Source organism: Oncorhynchus clarkii, chromosome 12 (genome assembly GCF_045791955.1).
Source record: "Oncorhynchus clarkii lewisi isolate Uvic-CL-2024 chromosome 12, UVic_Ocla_1.0, whole genome shotgun sequence".
Classification (NCBI taxonomy): Eukaryota; Metazoa; Chordata; class Actinopteri; order Salmoniformes; family Salmonidae; genus Oncorhynchus; species Oncorhynchus clarkii.
Genome location: NC_092158.1, coordinates 90,174,170 through 90,200,238, shown reverse-complemented (window position 1 = coordinate 90,200,238; position 26,069 = coordinate 90,174,170). Strand labels below are relative to the sequence as shown.

The 26,069-nt window shown below is 46.0% G+C and overlaps 2 protein-coding genes across 2 annotated transcripts; both read left to right on the top strand.

Annotated features, from left to right (window-relative positions):
- Positions 1-769: 769 nt before the first annotated feature.
- LOC139422593 (serine/threonine-protein kinase LMTK1-like) lies at positions 770-21,605 on the top strand. The gene is made up of 9 exons (XM_071173737.1): positions 770-828; positions 2,724-2,808; positions 4,367-4,488; positions 6,115-6,264; positions 9,021-12,771; positions 13,480-13,644; positions 13,892-14,078; positions 15,067-15,209; positions 17,826-21,605. The coding sequence occupies exons 1-9, from the start codon at positions 770-772 to the stop codon at positions 18,009-18,011; spliced, it is 4,848 nt and encodes a 1,615-aa protein (XP_071029838.1). The 3' UTR covers positions 18,012-21,605.
- Positions 18,161-26,069, top strand: LOC139422592 (zinc finger protein 79-like). Its single transcript, XM_071173735.1, has 3 exons — positions 18,161-18,193; positions 25,032-25,104; positions 25,198-26,069. Exons 1-3 carry the CDS (start codon positions 18,161-18,163, stop codon positions 25,890-25,892), a joined length of 801 nt encoding a protein of 266 aa, XP_071029836.1. The 3' UTR covers positions 25,893-26,069.

Here is a 26,069-nt window from a genome sequence, read left to right as displayed (position 1 = left end):
ATATTGCTAACACCTTACAGATCAGAGTTTCCACCATACTGCTAACACCTTACAGATCAGAGTTTCCACCATACTGCTAACACCTTACAGATCAGAGTTTCCACCATACTGCTAACACCTTACGAATCAGAGTTTCCACCATACTGCTAACACCTTACAGATCAGAGTTTCCACCATACTGCTAACACCTTACAGATCAGAGTTTCCACCATACTGCTAACACCTTACCTTAAGATCAGAGTTTCCACCATACTGCTAACACCTTACAGATCAGTTTCCACCATACTGCTAACACCTTACAGATCAGAGTTTCCACATGACGGGTTATTGCTAACACCTTACAAACAGAGTTTCCACCATAGGGCTAACACCTTACAGATCAGAGTTTCCACCAGGTACTGCTAACACCTTCACAGATCAGAACTTCCACCAGGTACTGACTAACAGACATAGAAGGGAAGTGGATGAGAGCAAGGTTGTGACGGGTTATTGTACAAACACAACTTCATTCACAGGTGGGTTAGTAGACACCTTCACAAACACAGGTTTGTGTCACAGGTGGCATAGTATACACCTTCATTCCAACTTCTCTCACAGGTGGGTTAGTGGACATATTCCCTATATAGTTCACTAGGGACAGGTGGGTTAGAGTGCCACCGTTTTATGACATCACTTCCTGTCCTGGTCATCAGGGCACCTTCACAGAGTTACCTGCGCAGCTGTGGGTTAGCTGGACACCTTCACAAATGACAACTTCCCTCACAGGTGAATGGCGTGCGAGATCGCCTCGGGCCTGCTGCACCTTCACAAACACAACTTCATTCACAGGTGGGTTAGTGGACACCTTCACAAACACAACTTCATTCACAGGTGGGTTAGTGGACACCTTCACAAACTCAACTTCATTCACAGGTGGGTTAGTGGACAGCTTCACAAACACAACTTCACTCACAGGTGGGTTAGTGGACACCTTCACAAACTTCATTCACAACTTCATTCACAGGTGGGTTAGTGGACACCTTCACAAACACAACTTCATTCACAGGTGGGTTAGTGGACACCTTCACAAACACAACTTCATTCACAGGTGGGTTAGTAGACACCTTCACAAACACAACTTCACTCACAGGTGGGTTAGTGGACACCTTCACAAATACAACTTCACTAACAGGTGGGTTAGTGGACACCTTCACAAATACAACTTCATTCACAGGTGGGTTAGTGGACACCTTCACAAACACAACTTCACTCACAGGTGGGTTAGTGGACACCTTCACAAATACAACTTAATTCACAGGTGGGTTAGTGGACACCTTAACAAACACAACTTCACTCACAGGTGGGTTAGTGGACACCTTCACAAACACAACTTCATTCACAGGTGGGTTAGTGGACACCTGCACAAACACAATTTCCTTACGAACTCGAGTCCCTAGAACATATCAATCATTCCAGAGCAATATGTTTCTGATATGTTGTAGTGAAGAGCAACGATATAGACACTGTATTTACGGTAACATACATGTTGTAGGGAAGAGCAAGGATATATATCATTCCAACATACATGTTGTAGCAATATGTATATACACTGTATGTACGGTAACATACATGTCGTAGTGAAGAGTAATGATATATATACTGTATGTACGGTAACATACATGTTGTAGTGAAGAGTAAGGATATATATACTGTATGTATGGTAACATACATGTTGTAGTGAAGAGTAATGATATATATACTGTATGTATGGTAACATACATGTTGTAGTGAAGAGTAAGGATATATATACTGTATGTATGGTAACATACATGTTGTAGGGAAGAGTAATGATATATACACTGTATGTATGGTAACATACATGTTGTAGGGACATAAAACAGATAGAGGGAACTGAATCGGGATGATCTGGAGGATGTTGAAGGGTCTGGTCTCACTCTGACACATCCTACCCTAGATACAACTGGGACTGTGCAGCTGGTCTGTCTCCAAATTAACATGATATTGAGGATATTATGTACAATCTGTTCCTAATTACCTTACCTGTTTAAATAAATGTTAAATAAAAATATGGAAATATGTAAGGATATGACTGAAGCTGTGTTGCTCTGGCTCCCCCCGCTGGTCTGTCCCGGTAACAACATCCTGGTGCTGCCTGAGTGACTCTCACCAACTCCAGCATCAGTGATTTTGTTGCCGGGGGGAACCCCTCTCTCCTTGTTACCATGGTAGCAGCCAATCATGTGCTGAGGAGCTGATGATAGGTAGAGTTAAGATCAACAAAATCTCGATGCCTGTGTAGTATAGCTACAGAGAAATCCACGTAGCTACTTGTGCAGTCATACCAGTGAATCACACCCGTACTTTCTGCTATTGAGCGGTAAATGTTGTGAAGCATCATGTTTTCCTGTGGTACAATACATTCAATAGCAATGATTGAATGGTTTATTGTGATACGATATTACTGCAGTCAGAGTATTACATATGGTTTAGTCTGGTCTGGTGACTGGGTGGCAGGTAGCCTAGCAGTTAAGAGCGTCGGGTCCAGTAACTGAAAGGTTTGCTGGTTTGAATCTCTGAGCAGACGAGGTGAAAAATCTGACAATGTGCCCTTGAGCAAGGTACTAAATGCTGCTGTAAGTCTCTCTGGATAACAGCGTCTGCTAAATGGCTATAATGTAATGTAATGTAATGTGATGAACTGTTCCTCCCTCTCCTCTTTACAGTGACCTGGCCTTAAGGAACTGCCTTCTGACCTCGGAGAGGACAGTAAAGATAGGAGACTATGGCCTCTCACACAGCAGATACAAGGTGAGACTACAGTATTAACCAGTCTTGGTGAGTCTACAGTAATTAACCAGTCTTGATGAGTCTACAGTAATAAACCAGTCTTGATGAGTCTACAGTAATAAACCAGTCTTGATGAGTCTACAGTAATAAACCAGTCTTGATGAGTCTACAGTAATAAACCAGTCTTGATGAGTCTACAGTAATAAACCAGTCTTGATGAGTCTACAGTAATAAACCAGTCTTGATGAGTCTACAGTAATAAACAAGTCTTGATGAGTCTACAGTAATAAACCAGTCTTGGTGAGTCTACAGTAATAAACCAGTCTTGTTGAATCTACAGTAATTAACCAGTCTTGGTGAGTCTACAGTAATAAACCAGCCTTGGTGAGTCTACAGTAATAAACCAGTATTGGTGAATCTACAGTAATAAACCAGTCTTGGTGAGTCTACAGTAATAAACCAGTCTTGGTGAATCTACAGTAATTAACCAGTCTTGGTGAATCTACAGTAATAAACCAGTCTTGGTGAATCTACAGTAATAAACCAGTCTTGGTGAATCTACAGTAATTAACCAGTCTTGGTGAATCTACAGTAATTAACCAGTCTTGGTGAATCTACAGTAATAAACCAGTCTTGGTGAATCTACAGTAATAAACCAGTCTTGGTGAATCTACAGTAATAAACCAGTCTTGGTGAGTCTACAGTAATAAACCAGTCTTGGTGAATCTACAGTAATAAACCAGTCTTGGTGAGTCTACAGTAATAAACCAGTCTTGGTGAGTCTACAGTAATAAACCAGTCTTGATGAGTCTACAGTAATAAACCAGTCTTGGTGAATCTACAGTAATAAACCAGTCTTGGTGAGTCTACAGTAATAAACCAGTCTTGGTGAATCTACAGTAATAAACCAGTCTTGGTGAGTCTACAGTAATAAACCAGTATTGGTGAATCTACAGTAATAAACCAGTCTTGGTGAGTCTACAGTAATAAACCAGTCTTGGTGAATCTACAGTAATTAACCAGTCTTGGTGAATCTACAGTAATAAACCAGTCTTGGTGAATCTACAGTAATAAACCAGTCTTGGTGAATCTTCTACAGTAATAAACCAGTCTTGGTGAATCTACAGTAATAAACCAGTCTTGGTGAATCTACAGTAATAAACCAGTCTTGGTGAATCTACAGTAATAAACCAGTCTTGGTGAGTCTACAGTAATTAACCAGTCTTGGTGAATCTACAGTAATAAACCAGTCTTGGTGAGTCTACAGTAATTAACCAGTCTTGGTGAGTCTACAGTAATAAACCAGTCTTGGTGAATCTACAGTAATTAACCAGTCTTGGTGAATCTACAGTAATAAACCAGTCTTGGTGAATCTACAGTAATAAACCAGTCTTGGTGAATCTACAGTAATTAACCAGTCTTGGTGAATCTACAGTAATTAACCAGCCTTGGTTATATTGTATGATGTATTTTTCTACATACTGAATAGGGGGTGGGGCAGAAGAATAGTTTCCATTGTAACAGACAGACGATAAAGTCGTATTTCCATCTAATGATTCTGCTCTATTCTACTCTGTAGGATGACTACTTTGTGACTCCAGACCAGATCTGGGTGCCGCTGCGTTGGATCGCCCCAGAGCTCATAGACGAGGTGCATGGTAACCTACTAGTGGTGGACCAGACTAAGGACAGCAACGTCTGGTGAGAAGGGGGGAGGGGTCAGGGGTTCAAGGGTGTAGGAATGAATGGTGTCAGCACCATACACTATGGTTGACTCAGCCCCTAAGGTCAACGATACAGCTCTTCAACCTAACCTAGCCTGGTCCCAGATTTGACTTATGGTGTTATTGATACAACTCTTCAACCACAGCTAGCCTGGTCCCAGATTTGACTGTTGGTGTTATTGATACAACTCTTCAACCAAACCTAGCCTGGTCCCAGATCAGTTTGTGCTCTTTCCAACTCCACAGCTCATTGTCAATCCAGATGTGACATGACAATGAGTGACGAGCAGTTGTCATGACAGCACAAACACACTGGGACTAAATAAAGTCTAATTAAAGCCTGCTACAACTGATCAAACCTCTATTGAATAGAGCTCAGGGTTTTCCCTGCCGAAGAGAAACCCTGGGATCTGGTGTCCAGAGTTTTTCCTAGTCAGGCCACATGGTCACCTATGAAGTTCCTCATCGGAAGACGTTTCTTCATGGGTTTGTCTCCGTTCTAGGTCTCTGGGAGTGACTATCTGAAGACGTTACTTCATGGGTTTGTCTCCGTTCTAGGTCTCTGGGAGTGACTATCTGAAGACGTTACTTCATGGGTTTGTCTCTGTTCTAGGTCTCTGGGAGTGACTATCTGAAGACGTTTCTTCATGGGTTTGTCTCTGTTCTAGGTCTCTGGGAGTGACTATCTGAAGACGTTTCTTCATGGGTTTGTCTCTGTTCTAGGTCTCTGGGAGTGACTATCTGAAGATGTTACTTCATGGGTTTGTCTCTGTTCTAGGTCTCTGGGAGTGACTATCTGAAGACGTTACTTCATGGGTTTGTCTCTGTTCTAGGTCTCTGGGAGTGACTATCTGAAGACGTTTCTTAATGGGTTTGTCTCTGTTCTAGGTCTCTGGGAGTGACTATCTGAAGATGTTTCTTCATGGGTTTGTCTCTGTTCTAGGTCTCTGGGAGTGACTATCTGAAGACGTTACTTCATGGGTTTGTCTCCGTTCTAGGTCTCTGGGAGTGACTATCTGAAGACGTTTCTTCATGGGTTTGTCTCTGTTCTAGGTCTCTGGGAGTGACTATCTGAAGATGTTACTTCATGGGTTTGTCTCTGTTCTAGGTCTCTGGGAGTGACTATCTGAAGACGTTACTTCATGGGTTTGTCTCTGTTCTAGGTCTCTGGGAGTGACTATCTGAAGATGTTACTTCATGGGTTTGTCTCTGTTCTAGGTCTCTGGGAGTGACTATCTGAAGACGTTACTTCATGGGTTTGTCTCTGTTCTAGGTCTCTGGGAGTGACTATCTGAAGATGTTACTTCATGGGTTTGTCTCTGTTCTAGGTCTCTGGGAGTGACTATCTGAAGATGTTACTTCATGGGTTTGTCTCCGTTCTAGGTCTCTGGGAGTGACTATCTGAAGACGTTACTTCATGGGTTTGTCTCCGTTCTAGGTCTCTGGGAGTGACTATCTGAAGACGTTACTTCATGGGTTTGTCTCTGTTCTAGGTCTCTGGGAGTGACTATCTGAAGACGTTACTTCATGGGTTTGTCTCCGTTCTAGGTCTCTGGGAGTGACTATCTGAAGACGTTACTTCATGGGTTTGTCTCTGTTCTAGGTCTCTGGGAGTGACTATCTGGGAGTTGTTTGAGTTGGGGAACCAGCCGTACAGACACTACACTGACAGACAGGTCCTGACCTACGCTGTGAAGGAACAGCAGCTCAAACTAACCAGGCCCCGGCTCAAAGTACCCCTGGCTGAGCGCTGGTGAGTACACACACACAGATACACACACACACACACACACACGCGCGTGCACACATACACACACAAATGCATAAATGTACTAATGCGCACACGGGCGCCTACGCAGGATACACCACAATCCTTTGGTCTGTAACCAATCATTAGTACTCCCTATCCTCATATCAACCAATCAATGCCTTTTATACTGGCGCACGAACCAACCATTAGTCTTCTTCTCCTGACATGGGTTGTAATCAATACCTTATTAACCTGGCTATGAGCCTCTCATTTGGTCAGCACCATATAATACATATTTCTGGCATCTCACACGTATTTGATACACTGCCGATTTTGCAGGTTTTCCTACTTACAAAGCATGTAGAGGTCTGTAATTTTTTATCATAGGTACACTTTAACTGTGAGAGACGGAATCTAAAACAAAAATCCAGAAAATCACATTGTATGATTTTTAAGTAATTCATTTGCATTTTATTGCATGACATAAGTATTTGATACATCAGAAAAGCAGAACTTAATATTTCAGAAATACAGAAACCTTTGTTTGCAATTACAGAGATCATATGTTTCCTGTAGTTGTTGACCAGGTTTGCACACACTGCAGCAGGGATTTTGGCCCACTCCTCCATACAGACCTTCTCCAGATCCTTCATGTTTCGGGGCTGCCGTTGGGCAATACGGACTTTCAGCTCCCTCCAAAGATTTTCTATTGGGTTCAGGCCTGGAGACTGGCTAGGCTACTCCAGGACCTTGAGATGCTTCTTACGGAGACACTCCTTAGTTGCCCTGGCTGTGTGTTTCGGGTCGTTGTCATGCTGGAAGACCCAGCCACGACCCATCTTCAATGCTCTTACTGAGGGAAGGAGGTTGTTGGCCAAGATCTCGCGAGACATGGCCCCATCCATCCTCCCCTCAATACGGTGCAGTAGTCTTGTCCCCTTTGCAGAAAAGCATCCCCAAATAATGATGTTTCCACCTCCATGCTTAACGGTTGGGATGGTGTTCTTGGGGTTGTACTCATCCTTCTTCTTCCTCCAAACACGACGAGTGTAGTTTAGACCAAAAAGCTCTATTTTTGTCTCATCAGACCACATGACCTTCTCCCATTCCTCCTCTGGATCATCCAGATGGTCATTGGCAAACTTCAGACGGGCCTGGACATGCGCTGGCTTGAGCACGGGGACCTTGCGTGCGCTGCAGGATTTTAATCCATGACGGCGTAGTGTGTTACTAATGGTTTTCTTTGAGACTGTGGTCCCAGCTCTCTTCAGGTCATTGACCAGGTCCTGCTGTGTAGTTCTGGGCTGATCCCTCACCTTCCTCATGATCATTGATGCCGACGAGGTGAGATTGCATGGAGCCCCAGACTGAGGGTGATTGACCGTCATCTTGAACTTCTTCCATTTTCTAATAATTGTGCCAACAGTTGTTGCCTTCTCACCAAGCTGCTTGCCTATTGTCCTGTAGCCCATCCCAGCCTTGTGCAGGTCTACAATTCTATCCCTGGTGTCCTTACACAGCTCTCTGGTCTTGGCCATTGTGGAGAGGTTGGAGTCTGTTTGATTGAGTGTGTGGACAGGTGTCTTTTATACAGGTAACAAGTTCAAACAGGTGCAGTTAATACAGGTAATGAGTGGAGAACAGGAGGACTTCTTAAAGAAAAACTAACAGGTCTGTGAGAGCCGGAATTCATACTGGTTGGTAGGTAATCAAATACTTATGTCATGCAATAAAATGCAAATTAATTACTTAAAAATCATACAATGTGACTTTCTGGATTTTAGATTACGTCTCTCACAGTTGAAGTGTACCTATGTAAAAAATTACAGACCTCTACATGCTTTGTAAGTAGGAAAACCTGCAAAATGTCAGTGTATCAAATACTTGTTCTCCCCACTGTATGTATTCATCCTTCTCTGGATGTCTGGCAAATAGTGTTCCTTTTATCAAGCATGTTACTCATTTAAACAACCTGCGGATTTAACGCTGACACACACAGACACATACCTTCCTATATGCTGACCAATCTTTCCAATCACAGTTTCTGTATCTGGCTTGTATATATTCTCGTCAGATTGTAAGACTGGCGGCCAGAAACAGCTGACGAAGGACTTCCTCATCATATTGCTGTTTTCTAAATCAATTCCATGGTAGCTGCCTCATTTCAGTGTGATACAGCAATTTTTCATAATAAATGGACTATTGATGAACCTCCAGAATTACAGAGTAACACTTCTTCATCCCTTCCCCAACCCTCTGCCCCCTCCCTCCCTCCCTCCCTCCCTCCCTCCCTCCCTCCCTCCCTCCCTCTGTCGCTCCCTCCCTCCCTCCGCTATCGCTCCCTCTGTCTCTCTATCTACCTTCCTCCCTCTGTCTGTCTGTCGCTCCCTCCGCCTGTCTCTCCCTCTCCCTGTCTGTCTGTCCCTCCCTCTGTCTGTCGCTCCCTCCCCCCTCTTTCTCTCTCTCCCCCTCTCTCTCTCTTGCTCCCTCCCACTCTCTTTCTCCCTCCCTCCCTCCCTCCCTCCGCTGTCGCTCCCTCTATCTCTATCTGCCTCCCTCCCTACCTTTGACTGTTGCTCCCTTCCTCTGTCTGTCTCCCCCTCCCTCTGGCCCTCCCTTTCTCTCTCTTTCTCTCCCTCCTCCCCTCCTTCTCTGTCACTCCCCTCCTCCCTCCCTCCCTCCCTCCCGCTCTGTCGCTCCCACCTCCTCACCCTCTCTCTCCCCACAGCCCTCCCTCTCTCGGCCCCCCCCCCCCCCAGGTATGAAGTGATGCAGTTCTGCTGGCTGCAGCCAGAGCAGAGACCCAACAGTGAGGAGGTACACCTCCTCCTCACCTACCTGTGTGCCAAGGGGGCCAGTGGAGTCCAGGAGGACTTTGAACAGCGCTGGAACTCCCTGAGACCCAACCTGACTGGCAGCACCACCCACAGCCACACCGCCCCAGCCCCTCCACCACTAGCCCAGACTACTGTCCCTGCCCCAGCCCGACCATCTATCCCTGGGGAAGTGGAGTTGGAGCCGGCCTCCACCTCCCGCAACTCCTTCCCCCTCCTAGAACACTTCTCCCAAGACAGCTTCCACTCAGACAGCGGTGACGACATCCTGACCGTGACAGAGACCAGCTATGGTGGGCTCAACTTTGAGTACAAGTGGGAGCAGGCGAGAGCCGAGCAGCCATACTGTTCCTCATCCACCAGCGGGCCTCTGGGCCAGGGCAACCCTCACTACCAGGACGTATACTACCCCGTCGGGAACACCTCCACCTCGGGCAGCTGTAAAGGGGACGGAGGGGGTGGAGGGCTTGTTCTGGGGGTCTCCCCATCCTACTACGAGTCCGACCACTCCGGATCGGGGTCAGGGTCGGGGGTAGGGGTGGTGCCGGTGTTGAGCGCTCACAGCCCTTCGGTCGGCAGTGAGTACTACATCCGTATTGAGGAGCCGGTGGAGTGTAATATCAACCTGGATGATAGTGTGGTTGACTACAGCCCTGGGTTGGAGGCTGAGGATGGCAGCCTCTCCTCAGGGAGCAGAACCCCACAGCCCCAGTCCCAGTCCCAGTCCCAGTCCCAGCCCAGTGCCTACTGGTCAGCAGCAGCAGGCGACAGCAGTGGGGGTAAACACAGTACCCATGACTCTGACAATAGCCCGGCCTTGTCCCTGACCATGGAGCCTCTCCTGAGACAGACAGCCAGCACAGCCAGTCCCGTGGAGCTGGGGCGGTCCCACCAGTACTTCTCACCCAATCAGAGACAGGCTTTCTACTGTGAACAGTCGCCCATTCGAGAGACGTGTTGCCAATCACCAGAGGACACGCCCATAATGTCCCAGCTGAACCTGCATCATCCAATGGGGAGGCTGGAAACCCCTTTGGGGGTGGGGTCCTCCCACTCCCAGTGCCTGAGTAGCCCTAGTCTGGGACACTGTGACCCCTACCTCGAGGCTAGCCAAGGCTTCACTACCACAGCCAGGCGGACGGTTAGTGAAGGCTACTATGACATGATGGGTCCCCTCAGAAAGACTCTACCCATGGCTAAACATATTAGCATCGACGTGGAGACAGGGGACGGGGGACTTTTGGTGGGAGGCAGGAGGAGAGGAGAAAGTGACACTGGGGACATCGACGATGGTGATCTCTTCTCTGAGAGAGAAGCCACCAACTGGACCTCCAACCACTCGGCCAATAACAACAGCATGACTTTTGACCTTAGGCAGACGGGCCAATCACAGGACAGTTATCTGGACCTCCATTACACCAACACCACGACACACTCCTCTACTGTAACAGGCTCGTGTAACAGTAGCAACATGTGCCAGCAGCACAGCTCCAGAGCCTTCAGCTATATGGAGGCCACAGGGAGAGAGAGCGCTGTCTGCTCTTCCTCTAGCAGACTCAGTGAGGGTAGTAGTGCTACTACATATGGTCACCTGTGTCACGGAGCTAGAGATAAACCTGTGTGTCTCTCAGACCACTCTACCCTAGATCATCTCAGAGGTGTTGCTGTTGACTCTCTCTCCAGCTCTTCTGTTGCTGTCAAGTGTGTTAACCTCATAGGTGGTGTAAAGGACGGCGTCCCCACCACCAAAACTACAACTACGGTGTCTGTAGAGGGACACAGTAAAAACCCATCTCTGATTACAGGAGAGAGGCAATTCTCCCATCCCAAGATGATCCCAGGACCAGGCTGTATCCAATCTCCGTCCACATACATGGAGCTTGACACTCACACAGGCCTCAGCACTAAGGCAGTCCTGACAGAGAAGCAGGGGGGTAATGTCTGGGAGATACCTTCACATGTTAAAGACAGAGGTCCAGTGGAGGTGATGTCTGGTGGTGTGGGGGAGAGGAGGCTGGGGATGGGGTTGGCCCACCCTCAAGGGGTACTGCTGGAGCCGGTCAGGTCCTTGTTTGAGGCTAGCAGAGGGCTGGACAGTGGGTTGGAGATGGCCGGTCATTCCAGCATCAGCCTAGTGGACATCAGCAACTGTAGCTACGACGATGAGGATGATGACATAACGGATATCACTTCTGGAATTTTGGCCGACTACTCCCTGGACTATGCTGACGAGGTCGGAGACGATCTAAGCCCCGCCCACCACCCCCACGGACGCTCCATGCAGAACCCGGTGGGAACCCCTGACTCCATGGACACCCTGGACATGCTGTCGCTGTCATTGTCGGTTACCACCGCCAGCCCCTGTGAGGCCTTCAGCCTTGATGACGTCTTTCTCCATCCCTCCTCCTCCCTCTCCTCCTCTTTCACCTCCTCATCTCTCCTCCCCAAGTCCCTGGACAGTGGCTACGACACAGAGAACAATGAAAGCCCAGAGTTCATCCTAAAGGAGGGAGGTGGGAATGGGGACTTCCTATTGGACTGCGAAGGAAACCAGCAACAACACCCAGTCCTCGGTGGGAGCCACCTGGCCCGCGGTGGGGTTAGCCTGGGGCCGAGGTCGGACCAGATGGTCCTTCAGCAGGTGGACCTGGGTGATGGGGTTGGGGTCACTCTGTGTACCTCTTCCTCCTCTGGCTGCACTGAGATGCAGCTAAAGGGACTAAGTGATAAGAATCCGTTCGTGGACTCTGCCTACTTCTCTGACTACGACGCGGAGAACGAGAGGAGTCCCCAGGATGAAGGGAGTAACTTCTTCTCCAGTCCAGGAGATAAGAAGGACTTTGTGGGGCACACAGCCTCGAAACAGAGGATACGGTCGGCGAGGAGAGATGAACTCCAACCACAGACGGAGAGAGAGGACGGTTACCGTGACCTGACAGACCTGACAGGAAACACAAACACAAATGGAGTGGTGGTGTTTGACACTACCACAGGTTCCTCTCCCTCCTCGGCCCCCGGCCCGCGCCTCTCCATGCTGGCCCCCTTCCCCCCTCAGATGGGGGGCTGTCTGGCCAAAGAGTCCGCCCCTGACGATGCTGTAGGCCTGGAGTCTGAGCACAGCGGCGAGGAGCCGGCATCTGGGTGCAGCTCCACCATGGTGTCTGAGGGTTCCTCCACAGTGCAGGAGGCTTCAGCCAGACACCCTGACCAGGAGAACCATCACAGGGCCTCAGAGGATGACTACTCCCCCATCCAGTCCCTGGGCTCCGACTCTACCATAGACTACAGAGAGGAGGTGATGAAAGAGAAGGAGGAGGACGGGGAGGGAGAGCAGGGATCGACTGAGGAGGACATGCCAGAGTTTAATCAGGTCGACGAGGATGGAGAGAATGGAGAGAGAGGAGGAGAAGAGGAGGAGTATGAGGAGTTAGAGGAGGAGAACGAAGAGGAGGAGGAGAAGGCTGGCTACAGCAGACACCAGAACGGTCCTGTTGGCCTCCTCACCTCATCTCCATCGCTCCTCTCCTGCTCCCCCTCACTCCAGGAGCTGTGTCGGGAGGTGGAGAGGCGAGCTCCTCTAACAGAGGGGGAGGAGTCAGACGACAGTGAGTCAGAGGAGGAGCTGCGGAGCTACAACCTGCAGGAGGAGCTGAGCGAGGAGGACAGTGAGGGAGAGGTTGGTTATATATGGGTTATATTCACGTTCCCCATTTTCCTACATGATGTTATTCTATTTTAAACCTGAGATCTGCAATAGGAGCAGCAGCGCCACTGGTCACTGGTCACCACTTATCATTTTAGCTCAGAGGAAATGAGCATCCAGCGTGGTGGTAAAACAGAATGGTAGTATATACTCTGCTGTTCTATCTGGCATGCAATGATGTGCAATGATGTCAGAGAGGAAAAAAACACTGTTTATTGTTTGAAGTCATGTATTTTTGTTGTAGTATCACAAACCGGCCACAGGAGTCTGGTGTCACCTTCATTTGGGAGGACAGGCTCGTGGTAATGGCTGCTGCGAAATAAGTGGAATGGTATCAAATACATCAAACACATGATTCCATTCCATCGGCTCCGTTTCAGACATTATTATGAGCCGTTCTCCCCTCAGCAGCCTCCTGTGAAATGGAGGGGGCCGTTTCTCCACTGTAGATTGGAGCTTTAATCATGTAAAGCAGTGTTTCCCAAACCTGAGGAACATTATGTGTTTCTGGCCAGGTACTAACACAGTTAATTCAACTAATCAACTCATCATGAATAGTGGAATCAGGTGTGTAAATGCTACGGTTAAAAACTACATTGTGCTCCACTTTGGGTTCCCAGGCCCAGGATTAAGACACACTGATGTGAAGTGTGTTGTGACTGACTCACTTGACTTGACTAGGTGATGGGGGTGCCGGTGGTGGTGAGCGATAGTAGTGGGGCCAGAAACCTCCGCAGCCTCCTCAAGATGCCTACGCTCCTCACACAGTCCTTCTGTGACGAGCTGGACAGGAAGAAGAAAGCCGTGTCCTTCTTTGATGACGTCACCGTCTTCCTGTTCGACCAGGTCAGTCACTCTGCAAGCATAGTGACATCACTATGGTTAATTAATGGCAATACTTCATTCTGGATTTTTAAAAAGGCACCACGCATTATAGAGCATTCATAGTCTTTATAACCACTGCATAGATGCATCACAAATAATTTATAAGCAGTCACACAACATAAAAGTGGTGTTGGGCCAGTTGAATTATTGTTTTCTATACTGGTAGATGTATTTGAGACTTTCTGACTGATTTCTCTTTCACCTCCAGGAGAGCCCCACAGGAGAGCTGGCTGACTTCACGTTTCCCCCAGGAGCAGAGTCCAGCGGCCAGGCCTCAGGCGGGGAGAACCCCCAACCGGACCTCCAGCCCCACCCCACCATGGGCCACCACCTCCACCCCCCGGGCAGGGCACCACACGCCTCAGAGGACTCTGATGGCAACATGTCAGAAGAAGGTAAGAGTGAAAAATAATTTCAGTTACAAGAACAGTTAGAGACCAAGAGTGTTAAGAATGGATCCCTGAGGGATACAAGAACAGTTAGAGACCAAGAGTGTTAAGAATGGATCCCTGAGGGATACAAGAACAGTTAGAGACCAAGAGTGTTAAGAATGGATCCCTGAGGGATACAAGAACAGTTAGAGACCAAGAGTGTTAAGAATGGATCCCTGAGGGATACAAGAACAGTTAGAGACCAAGAGTGTTAAGAATGGATCCCTGAGGGATACAAGAGGAGACCAAGAGTGTTAAGAATGGATCCCTGAGGGATACAAGAACAGTTAGAGACCAAGAGTGTTAAGAATGGATCCCTGAGGGATACAAGAACAGTTAGAGACCAAGAGGATTAAGAATGGATCCCTGAGGGATACAAGAACAGTTAGAGACCAAGAGTGTTAAGAATGGATCCCTGAGGGATACAAGAACAGTTAGAGACCAAGAGGATTAAGAATGGATCCCTGAGGGATACAAGAACAAGAGGATTAGAGATCCAAGAGTGTTAAGAATGGATCCCTGAGGGATACAAGAACAGTTAGAGACCAAGAGGATTAAGAATTGATCCCTGAGGGATACAAGAACAGTTAGAGACCAAGAGTGTTAAGAATGGATCCCTGAGGGATACAAGAACAGTTAGAGACCAAGAGGATTAAGAATGGATCCCTGAGGGATACAAGAACAGTAAGAGACCAAGAGGGTTAAGAATGGATCCCTAAGGGAATCCACAAGCTACAGTTAGGTATACTGTATCAGTTCTAAACCCCCTCTCCTCTGTGTGTGTGTGTGTGTGTGTGTGTGTGTGTGTGTGTGTGTGTGTGTGTGTGTGTGTGTGTGTGTGTGTGTGTGTGTGTGTGTGTGTGTGTGTGTGTGTGTGTGTGTGTGTGTGTGTGTATCGTGTGTGTGTGTGTGTGTATCGTGTGTATGTGTGTGTGTGTGTGCGCATATTCAGGTGGTGGGTTTGAGTGGGAGGATGACATCCCATTGATGACCAGCCCGTTGTCCAGCCCGTCTACAGCTGAGCCACCGGTCTTCGATCCCATCCCGGTCCCTGCTGCCAAGCCTCCCAAGGACAAGCCTCCCGAGGACAAGCCGGTAGCAGTAACAGCAGCATCACAGTTCTCCCGCTTCAGCGTGTCCCGCTCCCGCTTCTCCATCACACACGTCCCCAATCCAGACATGAACTCTGGAGGTCAGTCCTGTTGAACACACCCCTGGTACTGTAGTAGTAACTAGTGTCCTGTTGAACACACCCCTGGTACTGTAGTAGTCACTAGTGTCCTGTTGAACACACCCCTGGTACTGTAGTAGTCACTAGTGTCCTGTTGAACACTCCCCTGGTACTGTAGTAGTCACTAGTGTCCTGTTGAACACTCCCCTGGTACTGTAGTAGTCACTAGTGTCCTGTTGAACACTCCCCTGGTACTATAGTACTGTAGTAGTCACTAGTGTCCTGTTGAACACTCCCCTGGTATTATAGTACTGTAGTAGTAGTACTGTACTAGTGTCCTGTTGAACACTCCCCTGGTACTGTAGTACTGTAGTAGTCACTAGTGTCCTGTTGAACACTCCCCTGGTACTGTAGTAGTCACTAGTGTCCTGTTGAACACTCCCCTGGTACTGTAGTGGTCACTAGTGTCCTGTTGAACACTCCCCTGGTACTGTAGTACTGTAGTAGTCACTAGTGTCCTGTTGAACACTCCCCTGGTACTGTAGTAGTCACTAGTGTCCTGTTGAACACACCCCTGGTACTGTAGTACTGTAGTAGTCACTAGTGTCCTGTTAAACACTCCCCTGGTACTGTAGTAGTCACTAGTGTCCTGTTGAACACACCCCTGGTACTGTAGTACACTAGTGTCCTGTTGAACACTCCCCTGGTACTGTAGTAGTCTGTTGAACACACCCCTGGTACTGTAGTAGTACTGTAGTAGTCACTAGTGTCCTGTTGAACACACCCCTGGTACTATAGTACTGTAGTAGTCACTAGTGTCCTGTTAAACACTCCCCTGGTATTGTAGTACTGTAGTAGTCACTAGTGTCCTGTTAAACACTCCCCTGGTACTACAGTACTGTAGTAGTCACTAGTGTCCTGTTAAACACTCCCCTGGTACTACAGTACTGTAGTAGTCACTAGTGTCCTGTTCACAATACTGAGCCCAGCCTAGCTGTACTGACCTGGTTACGTAGTGTCCTGTTTTCACAATACTGAGCCCAGGCTAGCTGTACTGACCTGGTTAGGTAGAGTCCTGTTCACAATACTGAACCCAGGCTAGCTGTACTGAGCTGGTTACGTAGAGTCCTGTTCACAATACTGAGCCCAGGCTAGCTGTACTGAGCTGGTAACATAGTGTCCTGTTCACAACACTGAGCCAAGGCTAGCTGTACTGAGCTGGTTACGTAGAGTCCTGTTCACAATACTGAGCCCAGGCTAGCTGTACTGAGCTGGTTACGTAGAGTCCTGTTCACAATACTGAGCCCAGGCTAGCTGTACTGAGCTGGTTACGTAGAGTCCTGTTCACAACACTGAGCCCAGGCTAGCTGTACTGAGCTGGTGTTGTTATGATCCTGTTCACAATACTGAAACGGCTAGCTTAGTGAGCTGGTAAATAGTGTCCTGTTCACATCAGTGACCCACTAGCTCTGAGACCTTACGTAGTAGTTCCTGTTGCACAACAAGGAGCCGCGGCTAGCTTTGTGGAGCGATGGGTCCGTTCGCTTCGTGGGGACTGTTGTACTGAGCTGGTTACAGAAGGTCCTGGTTCACAACACTGAGCCCAGGGGAGCTGTACTGAGCTGGTGTTGTTATGCATCCACCATAGCTGCTGGAGTGGACAATGTACTGTCAAAAGAAAGAGCAGCACAGTACAGCTAGCCTGGGCTCAGTGTTGTGAACAGGACTAGCCTGTACAACTAGCCTGGGCTCAGTGTTGTGAACAGGACTCTACGTAACCAGCTCAGTACAGCTAGCCTGGGCTCAGTGTTGTGAACAGGACTCTATGTTACCAGCTCAGTACAGCTAGCCTGGGCTCAGTGTTGTGAACAGGACACTATGTTACCAGCTCAGTACAGCTAGCCTGGGCTCAGTGTTGTGAACAGGACTCTATGTTACCAGCTCAGTACAGCTAGCCTGGGCTCAGTGTTGTGAACAGGACTCTATGTTACCAGCTCAGTACAGCTAGCCTGGGCTCAGTGTTGTGAACAGGACACTATGTTACCAGGTCAGTACAGCTAGCCTGGACACTATGTTACCAGGTCAGTACAGCTAGCCTGGACACTATGTTACCAGGTCAGTACAGCTAGCCTGGACACTATGTTACCAGGTCAGTACAGCTAGCCTGGACACTATGTTACCAGGTCAGTACAGCTAGCCTGGACACTACGTAACCAGCTCAGTACAGCTAGCCTGGACACTATGTTACCAGGTCAGTACAGCTAGCCTGGACACTATGTTACCAGGTCAGTACAGCTAGCCTGGACACTATGTTACCAGGTCAGTACAGCTAGCCTGGACACTATGTTACCAGGTCAGTACAGCTAGCCTGGACACTATGTTACCAGGTCAGTACAGCTAGCCTGGACACTATGTTACCAGGTCAGTACAGCTAGCCTGGACACTATGTTACCAGGTCAGTACAGCTCAGGTCGACACGACAGTGTGAAAAGGGAAAACGTCACATCTGCGCTAACGAATCCTCTTCTCTTGTCTCACAGGGAGCAGTGAAGATGGAGAGAGGCAGTGAAAGGAGGATTGAAGGGGTCTTCTCCATGACAGGAAGGAGTATACCTCCTCTCCTAGTACGACTACCAGGTGTTCAGACCTGGGATCTCAAGAACCTGATGACCCTGTATGAGCCAATGCCTTGTATCGTAGTGACACAACATCTACATTCCAAATGACAGCCTAGTCCCTATGTGCCCTGGTCAACAATAGTGGAAAACATAGGGAACAGGGTGCCATTTGGGATGCAGACAAACACCTTAAATGGTTCCTTCTCTAACTTTGTATTATTACTCCAGAGAGAGACAGAGAGATAGCTGTAGGAATGATGACAGAGTCCCGAGAGGACCACAACCAAGCCGTATGTGACTGATAATATAGATGTGTCTTAGAGATATATAACATCTACACTTATGACAATTATTAATAACTTCTTTGCTCAAATCACCATTGACGTTCAGTAGCGTCAAGTCATTTGGGGAAAATGGAAAAAGAGACAAAAAAAAATGAAAAAAATGACAGACTTGGTCTCATTGCTGCTCTCTCATTGGCTGCTTTGGTCCTCCATCTGCTTGCTCATCGGCTGGTTGGATCTTCTAGAACAGTGTTACAGTGCTTCCCTGGAGCCATTGAATAACGGCTGATGACCGCCCCACAGGAAGCTGCTCTCTGTGGGGGTTCAAAGATGAAGACAACCCCCCCTTTACAAATGACAGAGGAATAGGGGTGGGGGTACTGCGGAACTTACTGTGCCCCCTTGACAAAGCCACAGGAAGGTGGACGGTCTTGCTGATGTTTTAGTTCAGGGATAATTTTTTTTTATTATTATGATGTTATACCATAGCATTGAATATGTGTTTCTGATTGGCTTGAAGGGCATTCTAGAGCGTGCATTATTTCCGTATAACTCACGGTATATTTGCACGATAGAAAGGTTCGTTCTTACATATTATATGTTTGAGTTGCTTTTGAAAGCAAAAGTTCAATTGAAAACATTATTGGCCTGTTTGAATTCGATTTTCATAATGTCGAGCTAGGACTGATGGCTTGGTTCGCTAAACTAGCAAGTCAGTTTGTTTGGTTACCAAGGCAACCACTGTCGCTGTCTAGTAAACTTGCTAGCTACTTCAGTGGATGTTAAACACATTTCTACTGGCGAATTAACACATTTCTAGCAGCAAATGTGTTCAATTATAGCCCTGGTATAAAAGGGATAATCAACTTGGGGCTCTATGCATACTGGAAAAGTGGAAAGTCAGCTGGAACACACCTTCCACATCGTTCATTATTTTCCATAGAACGCATAGCCTCTGGTTGATTATCCCTTACATAACAGATCATTAGAGCCAGAGCCCTGTTGAAATCTATGTATGTTATAATATATAGGGCTCTGCTTACAACTTGGTAACACTGTTATGTGTCTGTTTCACAGTTCTTTGTAACGTTAGTTACTCCTCTCCTTACAAAAAAAGGTTGCCGTTTTGAAACTGCAGTAAAAGTACAGTAACTGCAGTCACCTGTGGTATTTTGGATGCAGTACTTACAAAATAACTGCAGTGTACTGCAGTTGAACCTCAGTTATACTGCAGTTGAACCTCAGTTATACTGCAGTTGAACCTCAGTTATAGGTTCAGTTTGCTGTCTTTGCAGCAAACTGCAGTTAAACTGCACTCTAATGGCAATCTTTTTTGGTAAGGGTCCTCTCTCTGGTCAATGAAGACCTCCACATCTGTTCAAAATGCACTTCCTCTATTAGAATTTTTAGGCCAGTTGAGAAGCTCTAAAGTAGATGTATTTAGGGTTTGAAGCCGTGAAAATTGGAACACATTTTTTTGTACTGAACAAAACCTGATAAGAGTGCCATTTCAGCCGAGCGTTGTAGGAGCCTGTTAGTAGCACCACCTATATAGATCAATGTTGAAAATACATCTACTGTACCTGCATTTACGTTTCAGGTCACCCCTGTGTTGGGTCTACATTACTGAAATATAAGGCGGAGAACACTGTTTGTCATGTTAATGTAGTGGATCTGTTACAGCATAGATCCATGAGGGTCATGTTCCTTAGGTATGAATAGGGGGGGAAAGTACTGAAATGAGGGTGAAACTATCTGGACTTAAAATTATATATATATATTTAACTAGGCAAGTCAGTTAAGAACAAATTCTTATTTACAATGAAAGCCTACCGAGGAACTACCTCGTTCAGGGACAGAATGACAGATTTGACCTTATCAGTTCGGGGATTCGATCCAGCAACCTTTCGGTTACTGGCTCTAACCACTAGGCTACCTGCTGCCCACTTGTCCGACTTGTCCAATAAGACACGCTCATTAACGTTTTTCATTGCAAAACCTTTTCCGTTAAGTGCCCTAATGAACGTGACCCAGGATCCCTGTTTGTGTCTGTCCCTGGAAACTCAAGGGTCAGTTGGTAACAAAACATTATTAGTGTATTATAATGCATTATAAAGGACGCTATAAAGCATTATACATTACTGTCTAGCCCATGTAATGATTCATACAGTAGCTTTGCTCACGTTTCATTTAACCAGCGATACAGTGAGTGGAATGTGACGGAGGGAGAGAAAAGAGGGATGAATAGAAGAAAGAGATTTGCATCCTAAAATGGCACCCTATTCCCTTTATAGTGCACTACTTTTGACCAGGACCCAATGGGCCCTTTATAGTAGACTACTTTTGGCCAGGGCCCATAGAGCATTTGGGACGCCACCCAGGTGAAGCCACAGCCAAACTGGTTTGGTCATAATATCTCTTCTGGACGGTTTTCCTGGACACAGATGAATCGTAGTCCTGGACTAACAAACACTTTCAATAGAGAATCACCATTAAAATAGGTTTTGAGACCAGGACTTATTCTGTGTCTGGGAAACCAGCCCTGTATGTTTAAATGCAAGAGCGACTTTCAATTCAACTACATGTCTATACTATATCTGTCATGAAGCTGTGATTGTCACCGGTCTACCTACACCATCTAATGCAGGTCTATTTTATTACATGTAAGAGATGGTTATCTGTACAGGTGTTCAAGGTGTACAGACATTGCAACAGGACGGTTACAGATTGACACATCTCACATAATAATGTATGAATGTTATCAACATGTTTCAAGATCATTTGACTTGGTTTAACTACTGCTGTACCCTCTCCTCTCCTTCCGGGGCCATGTATCAAGCGTCTCAAAGCAGGAGTGCTGACTTAGGATCAGTTTGGCCTTTTAGATCGCAATGAATAAGATCACACAGGCAGGACCTGATCCTAGATCAGTACTCATTCTCTAAGACATTTGATACATCACTAAAAGGGCCAACTCTATTTTTTCTCTCTCTCTGCCTGCCTTTTAAGTTTTTCACATTCTGCAAGAAGAGAGACTTTTCCCCTAGTATTTCTTATCTACCAATATGAGTATGTTTCTGAAATGGCATCATATTCTCTGTATAGTGCTCTAAGAAAAATACTCATATTTGTGCACTTATATAGGGAATATGGGCCATTTCAGTCACAACTTTAAAACCTCTATGGGATCGGTGTCCCTACAATGGGACGGTTCAGCTAATGTGATTAGCATGACGTTTGAAGTAACAGGAAGATTTCCCAGGACATAGACATATCTGATATGGCCAGAAAGCTGAAATTCCTGTTAATCTAACTGCACTGTCCAATTTACAGTAACAGTGAAAGAATACCATGCTATTCTTTGAGGAGAGTGCACAGTTTTGTACTTGAAAATGTATCAATAAACCAATTAGACACATTTGGGCAGACTTGATACAACATTTTGAACAGTAATGCAATGGTTTATTGGATCAGTCTAGAACTTTGCACATACCCTGCTGCCATCGAATTTCAGACACCACTTTAAAGTAATCCACTGCAGCCAGATTGTGGAGTTACTCACCCGCTCCTCTTCGCTCTCTGTGGAGCATAAGTCCTCAACCAGTCCATGTCGGCTTGTCTAAATAGTGGCGGTGCGTAAACATTGCACTTACCACAAATTCCTTGTTTTCCCTGTGTTTGCCGTATTGTACATTGCTTTTGTCATTAGCACAATATACATGATCCCGATTTTAGCTTCAAGGTGGTGGCCCTTTTGAAAATCCTAAAAGGTCCTAAAAGCTGATTTAATGGCACACTAAAACATGTCGGGCGCCATAGTTTTGAAACACAGTAGATAGTGCTAAAACAATTATGCCATATCTGAATTCTGCCATCTTTATGCACGTTGGCCATTTGCCAAAGAGAAAGGACAACAATAACCAATGGCTAAGCTAAATAGACAATTGATATTAGTTGAGAGTTGAGTAGGTGAGATGGGTTGGTCCGTACACCAGTAGTAACACCATCATGGACCCCAGGAAGAGTAGCTGCTGCTTTTGCAACAGCTAATGGGGATTCTAATCAAATACCAAATACTAAATCATCATCACTCTATAGATCCATTCTAGCCTGGTCCCAGATCTGCTCTTTCCAACTCATTGTCAAGCCAAACATTTGACATAGCAATTCCACAAGGTGTTGGTAAGAGAGCAGAAAGCAACTGGCATCCAGGCTAGTTCCATTCCTCAAGACCTATGTCTCAGTTTCATGGCTGTCGTGCTAAAGTAGAATTCAAGACAAATAAATCAAGGCAGTTTTTTTTCCCCTCTTGTGTCTGTCACATGTATTGCTTCGTTTGCTGTAATTAATTAATGTGATTATAGGTGCCTGAGCAGTTGAGCAAATGAATCAGCTGCATTCCCACTTTGTATGTTTTTGCACCCTCACATTGTTGGACCAGAAAAGTATCATGAACATTGGGTAATTTGTCAACACGCTTGTCGTCTTTAGCAACCTGGGAATCAGTGAAACACTCCTTGACCAGAGGCCCCAGGTGATCCGCCACTGCCGGGCAGCACATTGTCCTCATAGAGAAAATAAATGAACTTCATCCTTGCTACTGTTCTATGATGAAGAGTCTCTCCCTTCTCATATAAAGTTAGGATTCATGAGATAACCTGTAAGAGCTTTAGTGCACAAGCAGTGTCATACATGTAAAAGATTTGGTCATTTGTCAAGTGTGTGCAGAAGGGAAGAGTATTGTATGCCAAATTAATGGAAATGCTGCAACTGTGGAGGTGAACATGTGCCTGAATTCCTGGAGTGTCCTGTTAGGGTGAAGGAGAATGCGGTGGCAAGAGTAAGTAGTGTCCTGTTAGGGTGAAGGAGAATGAGGTGACAAGGGTAAGTAGTGTCCTGTTAGGGTGAAGGAGAATGTGGTGGTAAGGGTAAGTAGTGTCCTGTTAGGGTGAAGGAGAATGAGGTGGCAAGAGTAAGTAGTGTCCTGTTAGGGTGAAGGAGAATGAGGTGGCAAGGGTAAGTAGTGTCCAGTGTGTCTGAAACTGTACAGCACAAGCGGAGAAGAAATCTAAGAACATTGGAATGAATCGTGAATGCCGCAGAACGTTTTTGGGGGGGGTTGTGCTGAGTCAGTGAATGTATGGCCATCACGGAACCCTGAGCCTGTGTATGGATGTATTTTGGAGTGGACTGTGATTGAATAAGTGGGATTGGTTCTTAGTTGACGTGTTTTATTTGGTATGATATCATTTTTCCCATATCCCATGGTTTTTTTTTTCAATGCCACTACCAGCTGGTGGCGATAATGTGCCATTAACATTGGATACCAACCGCCGTTAAACCCCATCGAAGAAGAAGAAGAGAACGTTGTGTTCCAAGTGGCTCTTGGGTAAAAGTAGGCGGTAGCAGACAACAGGATTCTTGAAAAGGGTGTTGAACGTTTTCTTGACTTATAGATCAGGTAATCTCTTTGCAAATAATTTTTCTGAAGTAAGGTCAGCCTACATGAGACGTTTATTTGTCACAATTTAAATCGTTTTCTGATATTTAATTAGATGTTTGATTGCTCTGGTATAATGTTTATCTGAACGCTATGACAAAGGAATAACTGTTGCCTACACATTTCTTGTCATGTGAAGAAACAGTAGCTTCCTTGATGAATTTGGTAAGTTTGGCTGCTTTTTAACAGTAGTGAATAGCTCAGCTGTATACAATTATACGTTCAGTTAACTTTTAACATTATATCTCTGCTGTGTGGTATAAAAAAGTGAGTTTGGTTAACTAACAGTAGCCTATAGCTCTACTGTATAAAATGTATTGGTCTAGTTTTCATAATCTTTCATCTTCCACATCAATGCGTTACATTTGAACAGCTGGACAAAATAAATCATGGCGGTAATTAACTTGTTGGGATATTTTGTCCTTCAACAAAGTAACCTTCTAGCCTATCGCACACAATGCTCTGGGTAATTGCGGCAATTCACCCACTATGCTGTTTACTTTGTGCATCTAGCCTACTTCATATCGCGGAGTCTACCTTTAAACACAGAATATGCTATTCTGTTATTTTGACTCTTTTGAATGTTTTTTCTTTTACTAATATTTCTTGATTCCTTCCTAAATATGTATTAGACTGTTTGTATAGGCCTACCTCAAGTCCCGGCAGTGTGTCAAGGCCCGTATTTTGAGAGGGTGGAGCTCCTCGTTGCGGTTCTGCTCCTTGTTCTACATCTCCTAATCTCTCCTCCTAACACGTATGAACCCAGAACTTCGTCGAGCAGCTGACCAATTACGTGAGACTTTAGTTCTGGATTAATCAAGATTAGCTCAGTGGTGAGAGTTGTGGTCAACTCCACTGAATGCTCAATCAAAGGTTCTGAACATAAGACAGGGGGCGTTACAAGTGTTATCAGTTTTGACATTTGTACTAAGAGTAAAAAATATATATACCACTTCCAAAGTGCTGAAATTATTTTCTATGTACAATACCTCCTGCGTTCACCAGGACAGAGCTAGCTCATCCCCCTCCACCCTGCCAGAGTGCCAGGGTCGTAACTCTCCCAGTAGGCCTTACTGCTAAATCTGAAGAGGGTGTCTGTGTGGCTGGTCGACTGCAGGAAAACACCAGGGCAGAGTAGAACTTCAAGAGGGGGACACGAGAAGGAAGGAGATGGAGATTTGATTTCATCAAGTAAGAACAATGGGGTGTGTGGATTAGACTACAATCTGCTTCTGCAACTTCTGTTAATTGATAGATACAAAATATACTGTATATTTATGATAATATTTGTTTAGGGACCCATATTTCCAAAACCTAGTTATTCAATGTCTTTGTTTCTCTCAGTATCATCATGATGCTGACGAGACAGAGAATAATCTCACCAGATCAGAACATCTCAAGAAACCCCAGCAGAGACGTACAGGGAATAAACCTCACCACTACTGCTCTGACTTTGGGAAGCGATTCACTACACAAAGGTCCTTAATTCACCAGCGGAATCACACCTGAGGGAAACCATACCGCTGCCCTCAATGCGGGAACTCTTTTGCTGCATCTAACACCTTAAAATATAATCTAAGAATCCATACAGGAGAGAAACCGTACTACTGCTCTCAGTGTGGAAAGAGTTTTGCTGCATCTAACACTTTAAAATATCACCTGAGAATCCATACAGGAGAGAAACCGTATAGCTGCTCTCAGTGTGGGAAGAGTTTCACGTGTCCAGGGTGTCTTAAAGTACACAGAAGAAGCAATACAGGAGAGAAACCTTACAGATGCTCACAGTGTGGGAAGAGTTTCACTGCTTCTCACACCTTAAAATTTCATCTGAGAATTCATACAGGGGAGAGGCCTTACCCCTGCCTTGATTGTGGGAAAGGTTTTGTTAGTGCAGGAGCCATAACTATACACCAGCGTGTACACACTGGAGAGAAGCCTTATAGCTGTCATCTGTGTGGAAAGTGCTTTTCTGTTTCAGAAAAACGAACTATACACCAGCGGATACACAGTGGAGAGAAACCTTATAGTTGTGATCGGTGTGGGAAATGCTTTGCTCGGTCAGGAGAGCTGACTACACACCAGAAAACACACACTGGAGTGAAGCCTTATAGATGTGATCAGTGTGGAAAGAGCTTTGCTCGAGCTTCCCCCCTGAATAGACACCAGCGAACACACACTGGAGAGAAGCCTTATAGTTGGAATTAGTGTGGAAAGAGCTTTGCTCGAGCTTCCCCCCTGAATAGACACCAGCGAACACACACTGGAAAGAAGCCTTATAGCTGTGATCAGTGTGGGAAGAGATTCAGTCAATCAGGGACACTGAATTCACACCAGCGAACACACACTGGAGAGAAACCTTATGTCTGTCTGTGGAAAGATCTT